This window comes from Anopheles ziemanni, chromosome 3, assembly GCF_943734765.1.
Source record: "Anopheles ziemanni chromosome 3, idAnoZiCoDA_A2_x.2, whole genome shotgun sequence".
Classification (NCBI taxonomy): Eukaryota; Metazoa; Arthropoda; class Insecta; order Diptera; family Culicidae; genus Anopheles; species Anopheles ziemanni.
In genome coordinates, this window is record NC_080706.1 from 58,866,137 (window position 1) to 58,883,098 (window position 16,962).

At 44.3% G+C, this 16,962-nt stretch overlaps 4 protein-coding genes across 4 annotated transcripts; 1 reads left to right on the top strand and 3 right to left on the bottom strand.

The window, feature by feature from the left end:
- Nucleotides 1-1,287: 1,287 nt before the first annotated feature.
- Nucleotides 1,288-2,067, bottom strand: LOC131289843 (COP9 signalosome complex subunit 9). Its single transcript, XM_058319178.1, has 3 exons — nt 1,770-2,067; nt 1,614-1,686; nt 1,288-1,544 (listed from the first exon to the last, which is right to left on the bottom strand). The coding sequence occupies exons 1-3, from the start codon at nt 1,836-1,838 to the stop codon at nt 1,501-1,503; spliced, it is 186 nt and encodes a 61-aa protein (XP_058175161.1). The 5' UTR covers nt 1,839-2,067; the 3' UTR covers nt 1,288-1,500.
- A 566-nt stretch (nt 2,068-2,633) lies between these two features.
- On the bottom strand, nt 2,634-4,310 carry LOC131289839 (histone PARylation factor 1-like). Its single transcript, XM_058319174.1, has 3 exons — nt 3,445-4,310; nt 2,886-3,381; nt 2,634-2,797 (listed from the first exon to the last, which is right to left on the bottom strand). The coding sequence occupies exons 1-3, from the start codon at nt 4,242-4,244 to the stop codon at nt 2,732-2,734; spliced, it is 1,362 nt and encodes a 453-aa protein (XP_058175157.1). The 5' UTR covers nt 4,245-4,310; the 3' UTR covers nt 2,634-2,731.
- Nucleotides 4,311-4,769: 459 nt separating this feature from the next.
- On the bottom strand, nt 4,770-7,578 carry LOC131289837 (ATP-dependent RNA helicase DDX42). The gene is made up of 4 exons (XM_058319171.1): nt 7,152-7,578; nt 6,999-7,083; nt 6,720-6,904; nt 4,770-6,652 (listed from the first exon to the last, which is right to left on the bottom strand). The coding sequence occupies exons 1-4, from the start codon at nt 7,439-7,441 to the stop codon at nt 4,804-4,806; spliced, it is 2,409 nt and encodes an 802-aa protein (XP_058175154.1). The 5' UTR covers nt 7,442-7,578; the 3' UTR covers nt 4,770-4,803.
- Nucleotides 7,579-9,927: 2,349 nt separating this feature from the next.
- Nucleotides 9,928-16,531, top strand: LOC131285117 (uncharacterized). The gene is made up of 4 exons (XM_058313977.1): nt 9,928-10,760; nt 10,844-11,204; nt 11,274-11,452; nt 11,530-16,531. The coding sequence occupies exons 1-4, from the start codon at nt 9,928-9,930 to the stop codon at nt 16,082-16,084; spliced, it is 5,928 nt and encodes a 1,975-aa protein (XP_058169960.1). The 3' UTR covers nt 16,085-16,531.
- Nucleotides 16,532-16,962: the final 431 nt, after the last annotated feature.

Genomic DNA, 16,962 nt, shown 5'->3' on the forward strand with positions numbered 1-16,962 from the left:
TAAGGAAGGTACAGTTCATTGGTGTGTTTATATGCATCCAGACGCAATTATAAATTTTGTATCTAATCATGATGAAGGCAATGCCTGAACGTTGTGGTTCTGTTTAGCAAGTTTTTTTTTTTGACTAATGTTATAAACTACTTAGTTTTCTTTTATTCATCTGTACGGTTCATACATAGAAAAAAGAACTATGACTATTATCAAGGATCTTTTTTGTTGGCGTAACAACAGTCTTCGTCCAAGCCTGGCAACATAAGGCTTACTAGATATATTCCCTTTGTGTACATGGATAGTCAGTCCTCTCGTACCGAGGAGGGTTCAGTTTCGTTTGGGATTCTAACTTATACCGTCGAGAGAGTGCCTCGACGCTCGAAGGCCAATTTTCTAACCGGCGTAACTGCTCGGCTGTCGCTGGCCCCAAGGTCAATTTTCAAGGATGGATAGGATTAATTTCCGATGCAACAATATATTGCTTTCTGAACACAAATAAAGGTTATGCCAAAAAAGTGAATTACACGAACAGTAGGTGCCAGCTGTGGGGAAAAAAACTTGACACAAAATGATAGGAAATGTAAGAAAAAACATAAGAACAGAAAAAAACTATCAATTATGTATCGATAAGTTTGAAATTTTAAATTTTATGTTAATGAACTATTACGATCTGCTAATAAAGTATGGTCAAACTTAGTACAATGGAATTATTTCTTTGCATAAATCTTACAACAAATAAGCCATTGCACGACAACTAATTGCTCCTTAGTGTTCCTAGCTTCTTTAGTTATGTCCACCATTTCCAATCGAGGAGGAAATGCTCGTATGTTTATGCCGATCAAGAATGCCATCGGGGACATAAGGCCTTAGTTGCCGGTCCTTAACCCTTAGAGGTCTACATCACCAGGTTAGCTGGCGAAGGCCAAGAAAGCTGGATTCAACAACCGTACTGGTGTAAATATTCGCAGACTAAGAAGATGAAGAATGCCATCGCTGGTGAGATGTATTTTTACTCAGTCTAATGGCCACCACTTTTTGTTTGGAAAAACTTATAGTCCCAAAGGTATTGTACCGTTAAGTTTTGTGCATTTTGAAAAATGTGTCACGCTGGTTATGGACCCAGAATGGTACCCACTAGATTTATTTTGTAGCTCCTTATCAAAAAAGGAGACATTGCTAACATTTTTATCGGGTTTTCACTCGCAGTCACTCGAATCTAATCAAGTAAGCAAGCAGGGCGTGGCGATGGAAAATGAGACAGAAAAAGATTTATTATTTTACGATGAGAATTCCCATAATTCTGGTAAACACACACATGGTTGTAAATACAGGGGATTTATTCTTATGACATTGTTTTATTTGGTCTGCTGAACATCATAAAACAGGGGTCTCCAAACATTGTTTAACGCGGGCCGCATTGGGTGGAATGACCATATCGTTGGGCCACATTTTCCCAAGGAGGAGAGGCCGTAGTTTGGAGACCCTTGTCATAGAACAACCGATAAGTTCTTACATCTGTGCATCCTCATCTTCATCGAAGAGATCTTCAAAGTCTGCAACGAAAATGAATAAAAAATCATTAGTACAGGCTCTGAAGTCCGGCATTTTACTTTTCACCGTACCATTGAAGAAATCAGCATGAACATCCTTTTCGTTAGCAGCCAAATCCATCAGCAACCCAGTAGATCCTCCTGCCTATGGTAGATGTTGAACAAAGGCAAAAATACACATTACATTTACCGGGCCGTATCGTAATCTACGAAACACATAGAACGTACCTCTTCCAGATCCATGAACGGACCTGGGCCTTCCGGAAACATTTCGTCCGCGACAACGTTCGGCTTCATCTCGTTAATGATTTCAAGTGGTGCCTGCTTTTCCTCTATGATGAAAATGGGGTAATACACTGCAGGGAGAAGGTAAACAGTTGCAAGCCAAAGAATGCAGGGGAAAAAGGTTTCACGGTAAGCAAGCACTGCAGAACTCTGAAATAAATTCGGGTTTGTTGTTATTTTGTGACGTTCGAAAGCGTTCAATTGTCAAACAAACACAAAGCTACGCGCATGCATCGTGCCGCGTCTCGACTGCCGTGTGACAGCTGTTCAACGGTATTTTTGTTTTGATTGTATCTCGCTTGCGCCTGCATTCGTAAACAATGTTCCTCTTCCCGCGCAGCAGCAGAGTGCCGCCTTTTCGACGAACAAACCGACAATGTAGTCGGTTGAGTGTCAACATGACGCTTTTTATCTTGACCCATGCAGCCAACAGAAATACGCGCGCATTTGTGTCTATCCTTTGCAGCATAATAAATGTGAATTGAAGTTGGTTGTTTCAACTTTAAATGAAATTTATGAAAATTTCAATATGCCTAAATTCTTGAATTGTGCAGAATGTCAGGCACAACCATTTCTATAAAATTGTTCTATTCCGTTTCTTCGTCCTAAAACCTTCTATTCAAATAAATCTTCATGACAAATCATGAATATTCGTGTAAATAGAAGTGATGTTTTCCTCGCTTTCACATTTTTTACACCTTTAAAGCAACAATCCATTTCTCCTTCGTCAATATTTACTCATTTTTTCTCAATATTTTATACATAAGACAATACATACATCAAAACTTTCCAAAAGTGCTCTGTAAGCTCATATTTTTCCGACAGTTTTATTAACTGTTGAAATATATAGAATGCAATTAATAATGAAAATTCCGAAATAAAAAATTAATGCTACGGCACATTAATCAAGGTTGGCAGTTTTTCATCAACAAATCCAAATCGATACCCTCACAACGGTTATCCAAGTGGGACTAAAATAAACGACACAAAAAGGTGAACCAATATCATAAATCGTTGAACAGGTTTTCAATATAAACATTTAACAAGAGTATGCCTTACCTTGATAATTGCAATGTATTGTGGACGTTTGAGCATGGAATAACCGGTAAAGAATAACGGTTTCATAACTTCGTGTAGATTTTTCTCACCATAACAAAACAAATCCATTGCAAGTTCGAGAATAGTTCCAAAATCACACTCGTCCACAGCGAGGTTCGCAGCTGTGATGACGGCCTGCAAATCCCTCATAGCATCCTGGAACTTGCTTTTATCCTTATAAAAATCAATGTTGTTAAACTTTGAGAGCATTTTGCGTAGATTGGCATCGCTTTCTAGAAGGGGTCGATACCCTAGCTCTTGCTTTCTGTCGAACGGCACTACAAGTCCCGCTTTGTGGAAAGTTTTGCAGACGATCAACTTGTTGCGGGATTTTATTTTTTCTGTTGCCTTCAGCGGTATCCCTTTTGCTGTGGTCCATTCCTCCAAACTCTTTTTCATGCTGGTAATCTGCTTTTTGTTGAATGGTGTAGCGCTAACGTGTTCGTCTAAGTAATGACTGGAACAGAGATGTTTAATAAATATACTGAGTTTCTAATTGCCTGTGGAAAGCATTACTTACACGATTGCATCAAACACATTGCCACCAATCATTTTGAACTCGCAACCTTTATTTACATCGTTGAAGGCAACAAGCCCATCTGCATTGTCTGGCTCATCTCGCCAGTAACCATAGTGGACACCAGAGCCTTTCTTCACCAGCACCGTTTGGAATTCCGGAGGATCGTAGTAGAATCTCCAATGGCGCAGATAATCTCCTGGCTCATGTATCGTAACATTCTTAAACTTGCCGGCCAACACATCGAAAGGGCCAACCATTCGTAGCCCGAGGCTGTCGAAGACGCTCTCCGGTTTACAGTTCGCCTTGCCAGCTTCCTCCGTACAAAATTCCCATAAGCTATCGAAGCACGGAGCCATTGAGACCAAAAACTTATGCTTAATAAAGTTCTTCGGATCCTCACAAAGCTCCTTGTATTCGGCACGCTTCGAGTATTCAATCTGAGGATCGTACAGATCGCTCATCATTCCGACATCAACCGGAACCTCCGGTAAACGGTAACGCTGTCGCGTCATCCCGTGATACTCATGCTTAGCATCCTCTTCCTCGATATTATTATCATCCTTTTCTGGCGTAGGAGGGCGTTTGCAACGTTTCAGGTCCTCCAGCTGTTCTGCTGTAGTACAACCTTTCCATAATCTCTTGTGAGGCGAAGTGCTGCTACCTTCCTCCGATGGTTCATTGGCTTTCTCTTCTGTTTTGATATCGTTTTTTGTGGTTTCTGGGGGATGAGCGTACTTTTCCTTATGGGCTGGGTTTTTTTGATAACAGTCTGCTCCATACTTGCACTCGGGTTTATTCATTTTATAATTCAACAATCCTTTCTACAAACACTTTCCTGATTTAACTTGACGATGCTTAGCATGCGAATGCAATCCGGCAAAACAACTGACAGCTGCAAAGTCGCATAGCGTCATAGATGGCTATGGCATATTTGACATAGCGATGCGATCTAAATCAAATCAAACACGACTTATCACGAAAATAAAATATTTAAACTGTATTAAAAAGTATGAAAATATAAAAAGTTTGTATGTCAAAAGGGAACAGTGGGATGCATTACCTGAACTGAATAAAACTATAGACTTAACCTTACACGACGCACAATTGCGCTGTTATTTTTCCATGCTTAGAAAAAAATGGCTGTCATAAATGTTCTTATTGAACAACGATTAATTGTATGCAAACATCCAGTAAATGTTAGTAAAAATAGTTCTATTTCATATGCTGGCGTTTTCTCATTAGTCGCCTATCAAGTAAAACAATCCATTCATGATTTTATTATGAGGGTAGAGATTTATTTAAATCAATTTAAGTCAAGAATATTTTCATGCTCATTGTTTGCTAGATGAACGAATAAATTTAGTTCCATCTGCTTCTTTTCTTTCGTGGAGCCGAGTCATTGTTGGCTGAATCGGATGACGATTGTTCATCGGAGTTGTTACCACTAGGTGGTACCATTCCGGGCAGGGCCGGTTTAGCAAACACGCCTCCCTCCGGTACAGTGTTCTCCCACGTCCGATCGGTGGACGCTTTGAACTGTGCGTTATAGTGAGCGCGAAAAGTTTCACGCATGGCTGACAAACGATCTGTTGCTGGACCTTTGGACGAACCCGGCGCTGGTATGCCTGCGGAGTCCTCGGTCGATGATCCTGACGCCGATCCATCGGATGGGCGACTTAATGGACCTCGATGGACGGGTCGTTGACGGAAGCCCAAACCTGCGCCGCCGACATTCAAATTTTTACCCTTATTAGCTTGCTTGAAGCGACTGTTCCGGAACCAGGAGCTTTGCATAGCCAACTTCATGAGATCGTCGGGTACTTCCTGGTTAGCACCTTCCAGATTGCGAACTAAATGGCCGGAAAACTCTTTGTCCTTGTCGGTGATCAGTGTGTAGGCTGTACCTTTTTCACCGGCGCGTCCTGTACGCCCAATACGGTGTGTGTGCGTATCGATGTCTCGTGCGATGTCGTAATTCACGACGGTCCGAATATGCGGAATGTCCAACCCACGAGCAGCGACATCGGTAGCGACCATAATGTCTACATCCCTGCGTTTGAACCGTGTTATGACCGAATTACGCTCCGATTGATCCATATCACCATGGAGAAGAACGACATCGTTTTCCTTTAGGCGCAGATTGTTTGCCACCTGTTCGGCATCTGCCTTCTTCGTTACGAATATCAACACACTTCCCTCGGAAAGCAACTGCACCAGGTTTGTTAGCAGCCAGTTCCATTTACTCTGCACATTCGGCAGCAGCATAATGCGTTGCGTTACGTCAGAGTTGGCTTCTCCTAGGTCACCATGGATGATACGCACAGGGTCCGTCAGGACGTCGCGAGCAAGTTTCTCCACGCGTTTCTTGAATGTGGCACTAAACAGCAACGTTTGCCGATCCGGACGCACGTGGTTGCAGATGGAACGAACTTGCGGTTCAAAGCCCATATTGAACATCTTGTCTGCCTCATCTAGAACTAGGTAGGTGACGCGCTGTAGATTTGTAGCCTTCATCTTAACCATATCAATCATACGCCCTGGGGTGGCAACAACAATTTCGGCACCTTGTTCAAGCGCTTTGCTCTGCTCCCACTTTGACCCACCGCCATAACAACAGCAGACGCTTATATTGTACACTTTTCCGAACTTCTTCGCTTCTCCGTAGATCTGCAGTGACAATTCTCGTGTTGGTGCCAGAATCAATCCAATCGGACCATCTCCTGGTCCGAGCTCTCGCTGGTCCATGATATGCACTAGCATGGGCCATAGAAAAGCTGCCGTTTTACCGCTACCAGTCTTCGCTATGCCAATTATGTCGCGCCCACTCAGTGCCGCCGGAATGGCTTGCGCTTGGATCGGTGTAGGCTGACTGTACTCCGATTTTCTTATCGCTTTCATCAGCGATTCGTCGAAGCCAAAGTGTGCAAAACTCGTGACCGGATGCGGTGGTAAGGGTCCACTTACTTTAACTCCCAGCGTTTGGCGTAACTCTTGCACTTTGGCATGTGAAAGGTTGACGATGTCCTCATGGGGGATGTAGAAATTCTTTTCGAACCTTGCATAGTCTATTTCCGAATGGTCAATCGCTGGAAGTGGATCAATTTCTCGTCTTCTCGGTGGTGGGATAGGATTACCATCTTCATCGTACTCAAGTTCCGCATCGGAGCCTTCATCTAAAACCCCAGCATTTGGATTTTCCTTCATGTATCTGCAAGAACACATAAATCCCATTTAACCTCGGTCGATCTAACACATTTTTTGAAAATAAAACATACCGATAGTAACTTTCTTCGTCGTCTTCGTCGTCAATGTCACCTCGAGTCCCCTTTTTCGGATCGACGTTCGGCTGCGGGATCTTTTTATTCTCCAACTTCACCTGCTCCTCGATACCGGCCATAAACGCATCCAGTGGGTCTTCTTCATCGTCATCGTCGTCATCTGATGAGCCTTTCTTTTTTTCCTATATTATTGTGGCCAAACCACGGGACCAAAAACACACACATTTCTTCTGGCCGGCAACCGAGTGAAGAGGACAGAGTATGAACTAAACTTACGCTCGAATCTGCAGCTGAAGGCGAACCGGGTGCGGGAATATATTCCAGCTGTTGTCCAATTGGTTCATCTTCTTCTTCAAAGTACCTAAAAGATAGAAAATAATCGATTTTGATTTCCTAGCTCTTAGGCAAAAGATAATCTGCATTACTCACTCATCTTCCGTACGGCCACGACGCTTTCCGACTGAATATTGGGATGGATTCGAATACTGATGAATCGATTCTATAGTATGGTAACCATGCTTCGATATTCCAGGACCTTGGTTGTACGACTTTGGTGGCGGAACACCGGATGACCTCCCGCACAGCGAACTGGGAGGGGGCACAGCATTCAAAGAATAACTTCGGTTTTGATCTTTAGAATGTTGCTGCTGCTGTTGATTCGGCCGATGCGGTCCGGTGCGACGCATCTGAAAGCTGAAATTTCCACGATTCCGACTCATTATACCCAAGCAAACCAGTTACGGTCTTAAGGGCAACGCTGCAAAATAGATCTGCTACGAAATATCAACAGCGAAAGCACGCTTTTTATATCAAAATGATAAATTTTACGGTATAGATCGATAATGAATTCCCTACATTTGTTTCTATTAGTGTTGGCAGAGTTGGGTTTCGGAAGATTCGAAGACTCGATTCCTCAACGAATTCCAAAAGATTGGGATGGATTCGGATCAAATTTGATTTGTTTGGGACTCGATTTGATTTGACTCAGACTTGACCCGAGTCGATGTAGAAACAATCAGGCTCTGCACGGACTTTGGTCAAATCTTTCCTATCGAATGTTTGGTTCCTTTCACGTGATAGTCAGGCCTGTCTCGGTTTTCGCGAACAAATGGGACTTTGCGCACAAAAAGTATGTCAAATTTCCGGGTATTACGTTTAAAATACCTACTCACGACTCAGACACAGACAGACTCAGAACGAGACAGTTTTGTCATCAAATCAATGTTGTGCTTCATGATTCTTTCAATGAGATTTATTCATATGAATCTTCTGCGAATCTTGAATACGATTCATAAGATTCATGAATCTCAAAGATTCATTTCTCCATCACTACTCTGAAGAACGTTTACAGCTGTCAAACTTGATGTTGCTGAGGACTCAGTTCCAAAATTCTGCAAATCCTTGGGAATTGGAATAATTTATACCAGCGGACAGTTCGATGAATTTTCTTGTTCAATTTCTATGCTTATCCCGTATACAAACTCCGCTAACTGAGTGGTTCCATTAGACAGTACGATTGAGCGAAGTGAGCACGTAAGCGAGATGCACTGATGTAACGCTTTTCTTACGCTTAGATAGCAATATAGCAACGAACGAGCGAAGCGAGCGCGAAAACGAGATGCACTGAAAAATACCGGTTATCCCACGCGTTCAGCTTTTGCTAAGGATACTAAGGATGAAGGGGAAATTTTTGTTGCGCTCTGATCGGGTGAACGATTTGATGAGCAAATTTTTGGTAGTTGATGGTTACTTTGATTATCGATGGCTACTTTGCCGGAAAATAAAACAAAGCAAAGCGGAAATCTGCAGGCACAGTTTCATTTAAAGTTTGTAATAGGAGGGAAATGAAACGTTTTCGTGATTATGGAAACATTTTTTTCGAACATTGCATTTACTATTGGGAAAGGTGGTGCTTAAACGTGATGAACGAAATAACCAACGCAGAATAAAATTAATAATAAAACTACATCCATAAGGTTGAGCCGGGACCTGTAAACGGGCCCTGTTACCGGGTCCTGTAAACGGGCAGTGTAACCGGGCCCTGTAAACGGGCACTGTAACCAGACCCTGTAAACGGGTCCTGAAACTGGGTTCTGTAAACTTGCCCTGTAAACGGGCCGTGTTACCAGGATCTGTAAACGGGCCCTGTAAACGGGCACTGTGACCGGGCCCTGTAAATTGGCCGTGTTACCTAGCCCTGTAACCGGGTCCTGTAAACGGACACTGTAACCGGGTCCGGTAACGTGTAACCGGCCCGTGTAACCGGGCCGTTTTACCTAGTACATAACAAAACCTTTTTTTAATTTTCATTTCGTTCATGTGAAATTATGATTTTATTTTAATTAAATTCACGACTTTGGTAACCAGTGGTATAATTAAATCCAATCATCGGATCATTTGGTTCGCTGTTCGGTAGTGATGTATATTTTCACCGGGAGTTTTGCCCTGACAGCTGTTCGCGCCAAAATCCTCGGAAATTACTTGTTTTGTACTGAGTGGTAAAAAAGGGTGCTTTGGTGAAGTTGAGTTTTCTATATGTTCTGCATTGATAAAGGTGCGTTTTGGTACTGTATTTCTTTATGAATAATCGAAGCGGCAGATGCTACAAGCGAAATCGAAATCATCTGTTCCATACCTGCATTAATGTGTGTGGTTTATTCGATTATCAGTTGTGAAGGTGCAGTGCGTTGAGCGTTGGTTGCTAGCTTCGATGCTGGTGCAAAAATATTGTATTCATTGATTTTTCTATGCGATATTGATAGCTGCTCAAGTAATAACCGTGAGGCCATTGAAATAAATAGACAACATCACATAAAGTAAGTGGAGCCTGCAAGTGTGTTGAAAGTGCATTTTTGTATTCCGCCGTGTGTGGTGGAAGAGCGACCCCACGCCAAACCAGGGTAAGTACTGCCGTCTCACTCACATGTTGTCACGTCTCACTCTTGACAGTTTCAATGGGGCTTTCTTAGCAAAGCCCGATTGTTTTTCGTAATGTATTAACATTTTGACCTGTAGTTACTTGATTGGTTAGAATATGTTGAGTACAAATGGGTCGACTAATATTAGAATGAAATCGTAGTGGGACTAGTTATAGATCCTTCCGAAATTTTCCCAGTTGACCGAATACAGAAAATCATACTAAGTTGGCATTTTCTTTCGTATTCTAGATTGCTTCTAAGTGTATAAAAACACCCGATATACGAGCATGATGATTTCGTCTCCGTGTTTAAAGGATGGGCAAAAATACTACGAACGGCTCCGCACAGAACTGCAAAAGGAAAACTGGGCTGACGTTGATCGTATCTTGTGCGAGCTTGAAGCGGTGTGCCACCAAAAGCCGAATAGTGCATTGAGTACATGCGATGGCAAGTTTACTACAAACCCGGATGAGTTGAAGTTCTGGCTCATCGATGTGGCGCGTTTGATGCTGGAAGTAAAGTCCGCTAGTACCAGGCGACTAGCGCTGATGGCGCTCGAGGCTGCCGTACCACACCTCGTGAAGACGAATTATCAGGAACTTCCGCTATGGGCAGAACTACGAACCACCATAAGCCGGGACTACACTTCACTCATAGACACGGCGCGCAGTGAAAAAGATCCCAACTGGCACCGGATGTGGGCTGCGCTTGTGCGCGTCATGAACCGCGATCTATGCCAGGGATCGTCGATAATAAACATGTTCTTGTCGATCGTGGAAGCGGGTTTCCGCTCACCTGAGCTCTCTATACGCGAGCAGTCATTCGACTGTTGGCGCTTGTTGGTGGAAGTGTTCTCGAACAACAAACAAATGAACCTTCCGAAACGGATGAAGCTGATATGCATTCCGCTTAAGAGCTCCAAGTCTAAAACGGAAATAATCGCACTGAAAAAGTTTGACATCTGGTGGTACCTGTTGAATGAGCTGAGGCCCCATCTGGACGGATTGGCAGACACCATATTCGAGCCATTCATTTACTTTTGCTTTGGGCCTGTATTTAAGCCTCCGCTAAGCTACTACTTTGATGACTCGTTTCAGGAGTATGGCGCACCGGGAAAAATGTAAGTCTACTCGCATTCGATACGACTCCTCTGTTTCAGTGTATATTGCTCTGTTCAATACGGTATGCTTGTATTATTTTCAGATATCAAGCAATTAAGCAATTGTCTGCCGTTGCCTTAATCCATCTGCTTGGCCCGGCCCCAGAAGTAACGAAAACGTTGCTAATTTCTAGTGAAGCTGGAGGCGATAGAACATTGCCGTTTAATTTTCCGAACCATGAAATGGTCATCTCTCCGGTGCTTTTTTCCACCAAAGCCAAATTGCTCATCGATGCTTGCATTGAGTGCACCGTACTCTTTGCACAGATGAAACATCTCAACTACATCGAGCTCAATCGTTGCCTTTGGTGTAACTTAATGGATCGAATCAATTGTGAAAAAACGGTATCGAAAAACGAACTACTGCAGCGTATCAAAGATGTCATCAATGCTCTTTTGAGACTGGTATGTCTGGAAAACGTCTATCTATTTCATGGACATGGTTTTAACTATTTTTTTTGTTGTTGCGTACAGTGTATAAAGCAGGAAAATGAAATTCCTCTTCGTGAGCTGTTGTATGACACGCTTCTGATAATTGCAAAGAGTGAACTGCTTACGGTCAATATTGGGTACGATTCTCCAGAGCAACCGATGCTTAACTACAAAGCTTTCATGTCCGCCGTACTGAATGCGGACCTTCCGTGTCCAGCCAAGTAAGTAGAATTGAACCTAAAGCCAGGATTGAACAATGTTTGCTCATAATAATTGGTTTTACAATTTTCTGTTGCAGCAAATCGGACGAAATTGTTAAGCATGTATTTGATTTGCAAAAGTACAGGCAGCAGAAAGGGTACTGGGAAATTTTGCAGAAAACGGTTCAGTATCTTTGCGAAACCAATGAAGATAACGGTAGTATCAGTGAGTTCCGTACGATTCGCACTCAAATCTATTGCCACCTGGCCAGCCATTTGATCGTTCAAATACGAGATGATCCTGCCGGCTTCGAAGAGCATCAGTCGACCGTTATGAGCTTCTTATTGTACCCCCTGGAGTACGATCAGTTGGTGGTGATCGAGAGCGTCCGAAGTCTATGGAATGAGGTATACGAACCGATAGCTCTGCGGGAAAAGACATCTAGCGAGTTCACCAATACCTTCTGTGAAATGATTAAAGCCATGACCATTGCCAAATTTGCATTCAACCTTGGCGTGGTGGCGGATTTTTTCTGCACCGTTCTTCGCTCGCTGTCGGTAGAGTTCGATCCCAGCAAACCGCCGATGAAGGTGTTTGAGTTGTTCAAAGATCTGACGCGCAAAGCTCAAGCCTACCAGGCTAATTTGAACCGCGTGGAGAAAATGATTCGTTCCTTCCGAGAGGTCCTTTCACTCTTGAGCGTCACGAACATGCTGACGTTGATCCTGCCGATTAGGAATGCGATCAACGAAATGGTCTCAAACGAGAATAGTCTCGCAATGGAAGAGGTAAAGCTATCGCTTTTCATAGTATCAACCAAACTGGTTACAGCGGGCATGTCGGGCGAACTAAAAAATGAGCCAAAAGAAGTGCGATGGAACTGCAAAGTGCTTCTGAGCATGTTGCTCGAGTTGCCCGCGGACGTGAAGTTGGGATGGAAGCAGAACGATATGAAAAAATGCGTGTCTCTGTTGGGTGGCAAGGAAGCGAAAACACCTACTCGAAAAAAGACGGCTGATGAATTTGTGGTCATCGAGTCAAATTGGCAGTTCAAACCGGAAGTGCTGACTGAGCACCAGAGGGAAAAAATGTTGGAGAAACGCACGGATATTCCTGCGTTGTACAACGACATGAGCCAGTCCCAGGACAGCTTCGTCATTAAACCATGGACGCCCAATAAAAAACATGAACCGGTTCGAACTGCTGAACGGCTTACCACAGAAGTAGTTTCCTCGTCGGTCGATACCATCCCGATGACACAACAAGTAGCGCAGTTTAGGCCAGAGCAACAGATGACCGAAATAGTTGTCCCGGACAGTGAACCAGTCGGATCGACGTCGATGATGGAAGTTGAATCAAAAACAAATTTGGCTCGATCAGACAAAGAAAACAATGCCGGAAACGTTTTGCACGACGAACAGTCTCCGTTCACGGCGATCAAGGAAGAGGCTGGTGATTCGGAAACGGACGGATCTGAACGTAACACCGATACGCAACAAAAGCAGACGAAAAAATCGAAACGTTCTATCTTAGAGCAGCTGCGCATTGACACCGTCGAGGGCAAAACGCTGGACGTAATGAATCTGTCACGAACGCGGCGTACGGAAGCACCAGAATTGCGCTCCACTCGGCGTAAGAGTGTCCCAGAGCGAAGGGTCGAGAGTGAACGGAAATCACGCACCGCCGAGACAAAGTTGGTTGAGAAAAGTATTTCCGCTGCAAAAGACGCCAAGAAGAACCATCAACAACCAAAGGACGTGCGAAGCTCGAGAAAATTGCTCAACTTTGAAAATATTGACGCTGTCGATCAGAACGGATCGGTAGGAAATACATCTGATGATGTTATTGAATCATCCCAAACTCCCGCTCCGGCTCAATCTTTGGTTGGCAAAAAGATGCTTCTGCGTAGATCCAGATTAGATTCGGAACCGGCAGATAACTCTCGACCAAACCCGGCGGACATCGCAACGGAAGCTCCTGTTCCTATGAAAGGCAATACAGACACAGAAAATATCACCGCCCAGAGTGAACCAGTGACAACAACGGAACCAAACAATGTCACGCAAGTACAGCCCGTATGTGAGCAAATGGAAGTGGATTCTCCCTTGGAAGATAATGCGGGAATTATGGAAGCTTCGGAAAACCAACTCGGTAAAGCAGAACAGCAAACGGTTGATACTAACGCGGAAGAGGAAACGGTAGAAATTTTGGAAAACAAACAAACACGCACCGATAGTGCTAGTGTTGAAAATGTCCCGGACCAAAAGAAAGAACCGACCATAACGCCGCTTTCGCCTTGCAGACGATCCGTCCGTCGTGCGAGTACGGATGAGAAGGTCATCGATTCACCAGCGAACGTTTGCTTGGATGCACCCAAAAGTCCCAAAGATAAAAAGAACAGCGATGCAGTGGAGAAGGGAACGCCGTCCAAAATGAAAATTACCTGCCGAGACTTCCCGGTAAGGGTAGCCTTGCAGTTACTTAACTCGCCCAAAAAAAATCTAGAAGATGAGATGGGGCATACTATTGCCGAAAATTGTACGGGATTGAGTAGCCCGAAAGTGGCTCGATACAGTCCACTCGTGGTTTTGGAACCGATTAAAGATTATTCCGCCGTCGTGAAGGCTGGTGATGTCGCTGAAACTATTGCGGATAAAACTGTGGGGAACTCCGAGCAAGTCAATTCGAAAGGCACCGGAGTGGATAGCACCGTGGAGAACAATAGGGACGGTCAGACGACGGAATCAGTTGATCCGCTGTCGCCGGTAAAAAACTTGGACGAAGAGATGGAGCCGCTGAACAAATCGTTAAATCGCAGCATAGTTTCCTCGCCCGATCTTGCTGACACCGAAGAACGCAATGCCGATTTGATGAATAGTACGCTGAATATATCTCCGATTGCGGATCACAAGGAGGAATGTGTGGCGAAGGGTACTGATGATGGTAGCGTACTTGCCGGCAGTGCCGATAGACGGTTATCGAGCAGGGTGTTGGGAAAGGAACGCGAGTCGAGTGTGACCTTCACCCCGATACCGATGTCTACAATGTCCCGACGCAATAGGCCGAGCCCTTCGCCGCAGCTGTTGCTTGGTCCTGGACAAACAGGAAATGCAAGTGGAATGAAGGTTCCCCTCAGATCGCAACAGAACCAGGGATCGTCGGCATCCGTTCTAGGAACACCACGCAGTCCGAGTACGCACATGATCAACCTTGGTGGCCGTGGAGCACAGCTGATCAACTTGATTCGCCAATCACCCAATCCGAACACACCGCCACAGAACGCTTCAACACCAAAGGGAGGAGGTCAATCGGTCGCCTCCGCCAATCGTCTGATGATGCGCAAGAAAGCCATCGAGGCAAGTGCCTCGGCCTCGGCTGCCGTTGAAGGCAATGCCGCTGCTCCATCGTCTGCCTCCAAGCAGGGTGAAGAGAATTGTGACACATCGCAGTATCTTGTGTTCTCGAAAGTGTTGCCTTCACCGCAGGCATCCCCTGCAATCAGCATTCTCAAGCGCCGACACAATGTAGACGACAGTGGCGACGATATCGAATCACCGATAAACAAACGGAAGCGAGTCAGCTTTCACGACCCTCCGGTGTCGGCAACGAAGGAATATATCCGACAGGCGGAAGAGTGCCGATCGCCATCCATCAGCCGATGCTTGCAGCTTGCCACCAGCATGTCGTCGGCGGACAAAGCGAAATACATGATGCGCCGGCGAGGCAAATCGGACAGCATATCCGAGTTGAAAAGCTATACCAACAAACAAGACGATCTCCAGTCGGGCGAGACTTCAGCGACGAACGTCGTAAGTACGGACGAACGTGGTCCTTCGACCGATGCTAACGCCGAGGAAGACGATGAAGAGTTGACATCATCCCCCGAATCGTTGGACGAGAATCAATTTATGATCCACGATGCTACTGCAAACATGGACCCATTGCAAGTGACAGTGGAGTTAATGGACGTCGGTAAGAGTTCAGAAGAACACAAATCAAGCGCTTCGGCAAGCGAGGGCTGTTCTGTCCAACCGATAGCGGCGTCCCCCGAGAAATCGTCTGAAAATGAGCTATTGACCAGTGGACTGCGGTTCCCTTCGGAAGAAGCTGTCCTGGAGCATGTTCTGCGTCGTTACGCGCTAGGGGACATCGTTGAGCGATATCTTGCTGCAGGGCGAACATTGGAGCATGGCAAAACGACGATACGCGTGCTGACCAAAGAACTATCATCGGTGATGTCCAAGGACCCAAAGACTCGCCACCTGGTGCTGGACGAGTTGTCGGAGCGTCATTCGGTGGAATTTTTGGAGCATGCTATTCAAGAAAACTCCAGCACCATGGTTTGCGAACGCCTATCCCTCACCGCAATGACTGATCACATCTTCAAGCAACTGCGCAGCGGTTGTTGCGTTTCCGGTGCTGCAGCCAGCACCAGTAGCCCATCCACCCACCCGGACGAAAAAGATAACGACGGTCTACAGCTGGTTCAGCGAATCTACGAGAAGTTGCACGATCTACCAGTCGACATGGAATCAAACGGTCAGACGTTGGCAATGCTTCGTGAACGGTTTTTAAAAGAGGAATTAGCGCGCAAAACTCGTTTGGAAATGATGGCTTTGCTAGAGGACTACTTTAAAGCAAGCGATCGGTAATTTCTAAATTTTGAGTTCATTCTTAGTGCAGCGGAAATGGACAATTTTATTTATGGGACCCAATCCAATACAATCTTTTTCTTGAGTTTATGATTTAAATTTTCATCTCGCTGATTCAAAATAATTATAGTAATAACTTAACTAGTTCAGTAAGCTTCAAATCATGCCATCGAAAAAAGAAACAAATTCCGGAGGCATTATAATATTGATTATTTTGCTAACATATGGATTGACGCATAAACTACTGCTTACCTATCTCTTTTTTACCCTGCTAGTTTACCATCCGTGTTTTCCTTCTATGACAATTTTTTGTACAAATTTATGTTAAATTCCTTCGAAGTCCATCGATTGATGAGGTATATGTAGAGTTAGCGAGGCACCATTGTATTTGTAATGAAAATCATTTTGACATGAAATATAAAATAACATTCTTAACCTTACCCAATAGGGTCTCTAAATAATAATCTTTCATTGCTTTTGGCTTCAATTCGTGCGAAGGAAAGGAAAACCGTTTCGGATACAGTATTCACCAATGTGATGTGTAACATAAAACACAGGTATTTTCAATTCTAAGGTTTTCTTTATTCGAATCGGTTCTCTAAGCCGTTGCTTTTGACCAAGACCACGGTAGTTAGACCAAAGACAAACGGGTGTAAGAACGTGCGTTCCACGTGCGATCACTTGATCGTGATTTTATTCGAGCGGCATCATCACTACAGCTGAAATTCGTCTGCCTTCCATTCGACCTTTAAAACAAACAGACGTTTTTCAAAATCGAATTCTTGCTACATTTTCTGTTTCTTTTTCATTTGTTGTTATATATCTTACACAGTGGATTTGAAAATGTGTCCCTTAAAGCTAACAGGAAACCACCCCTT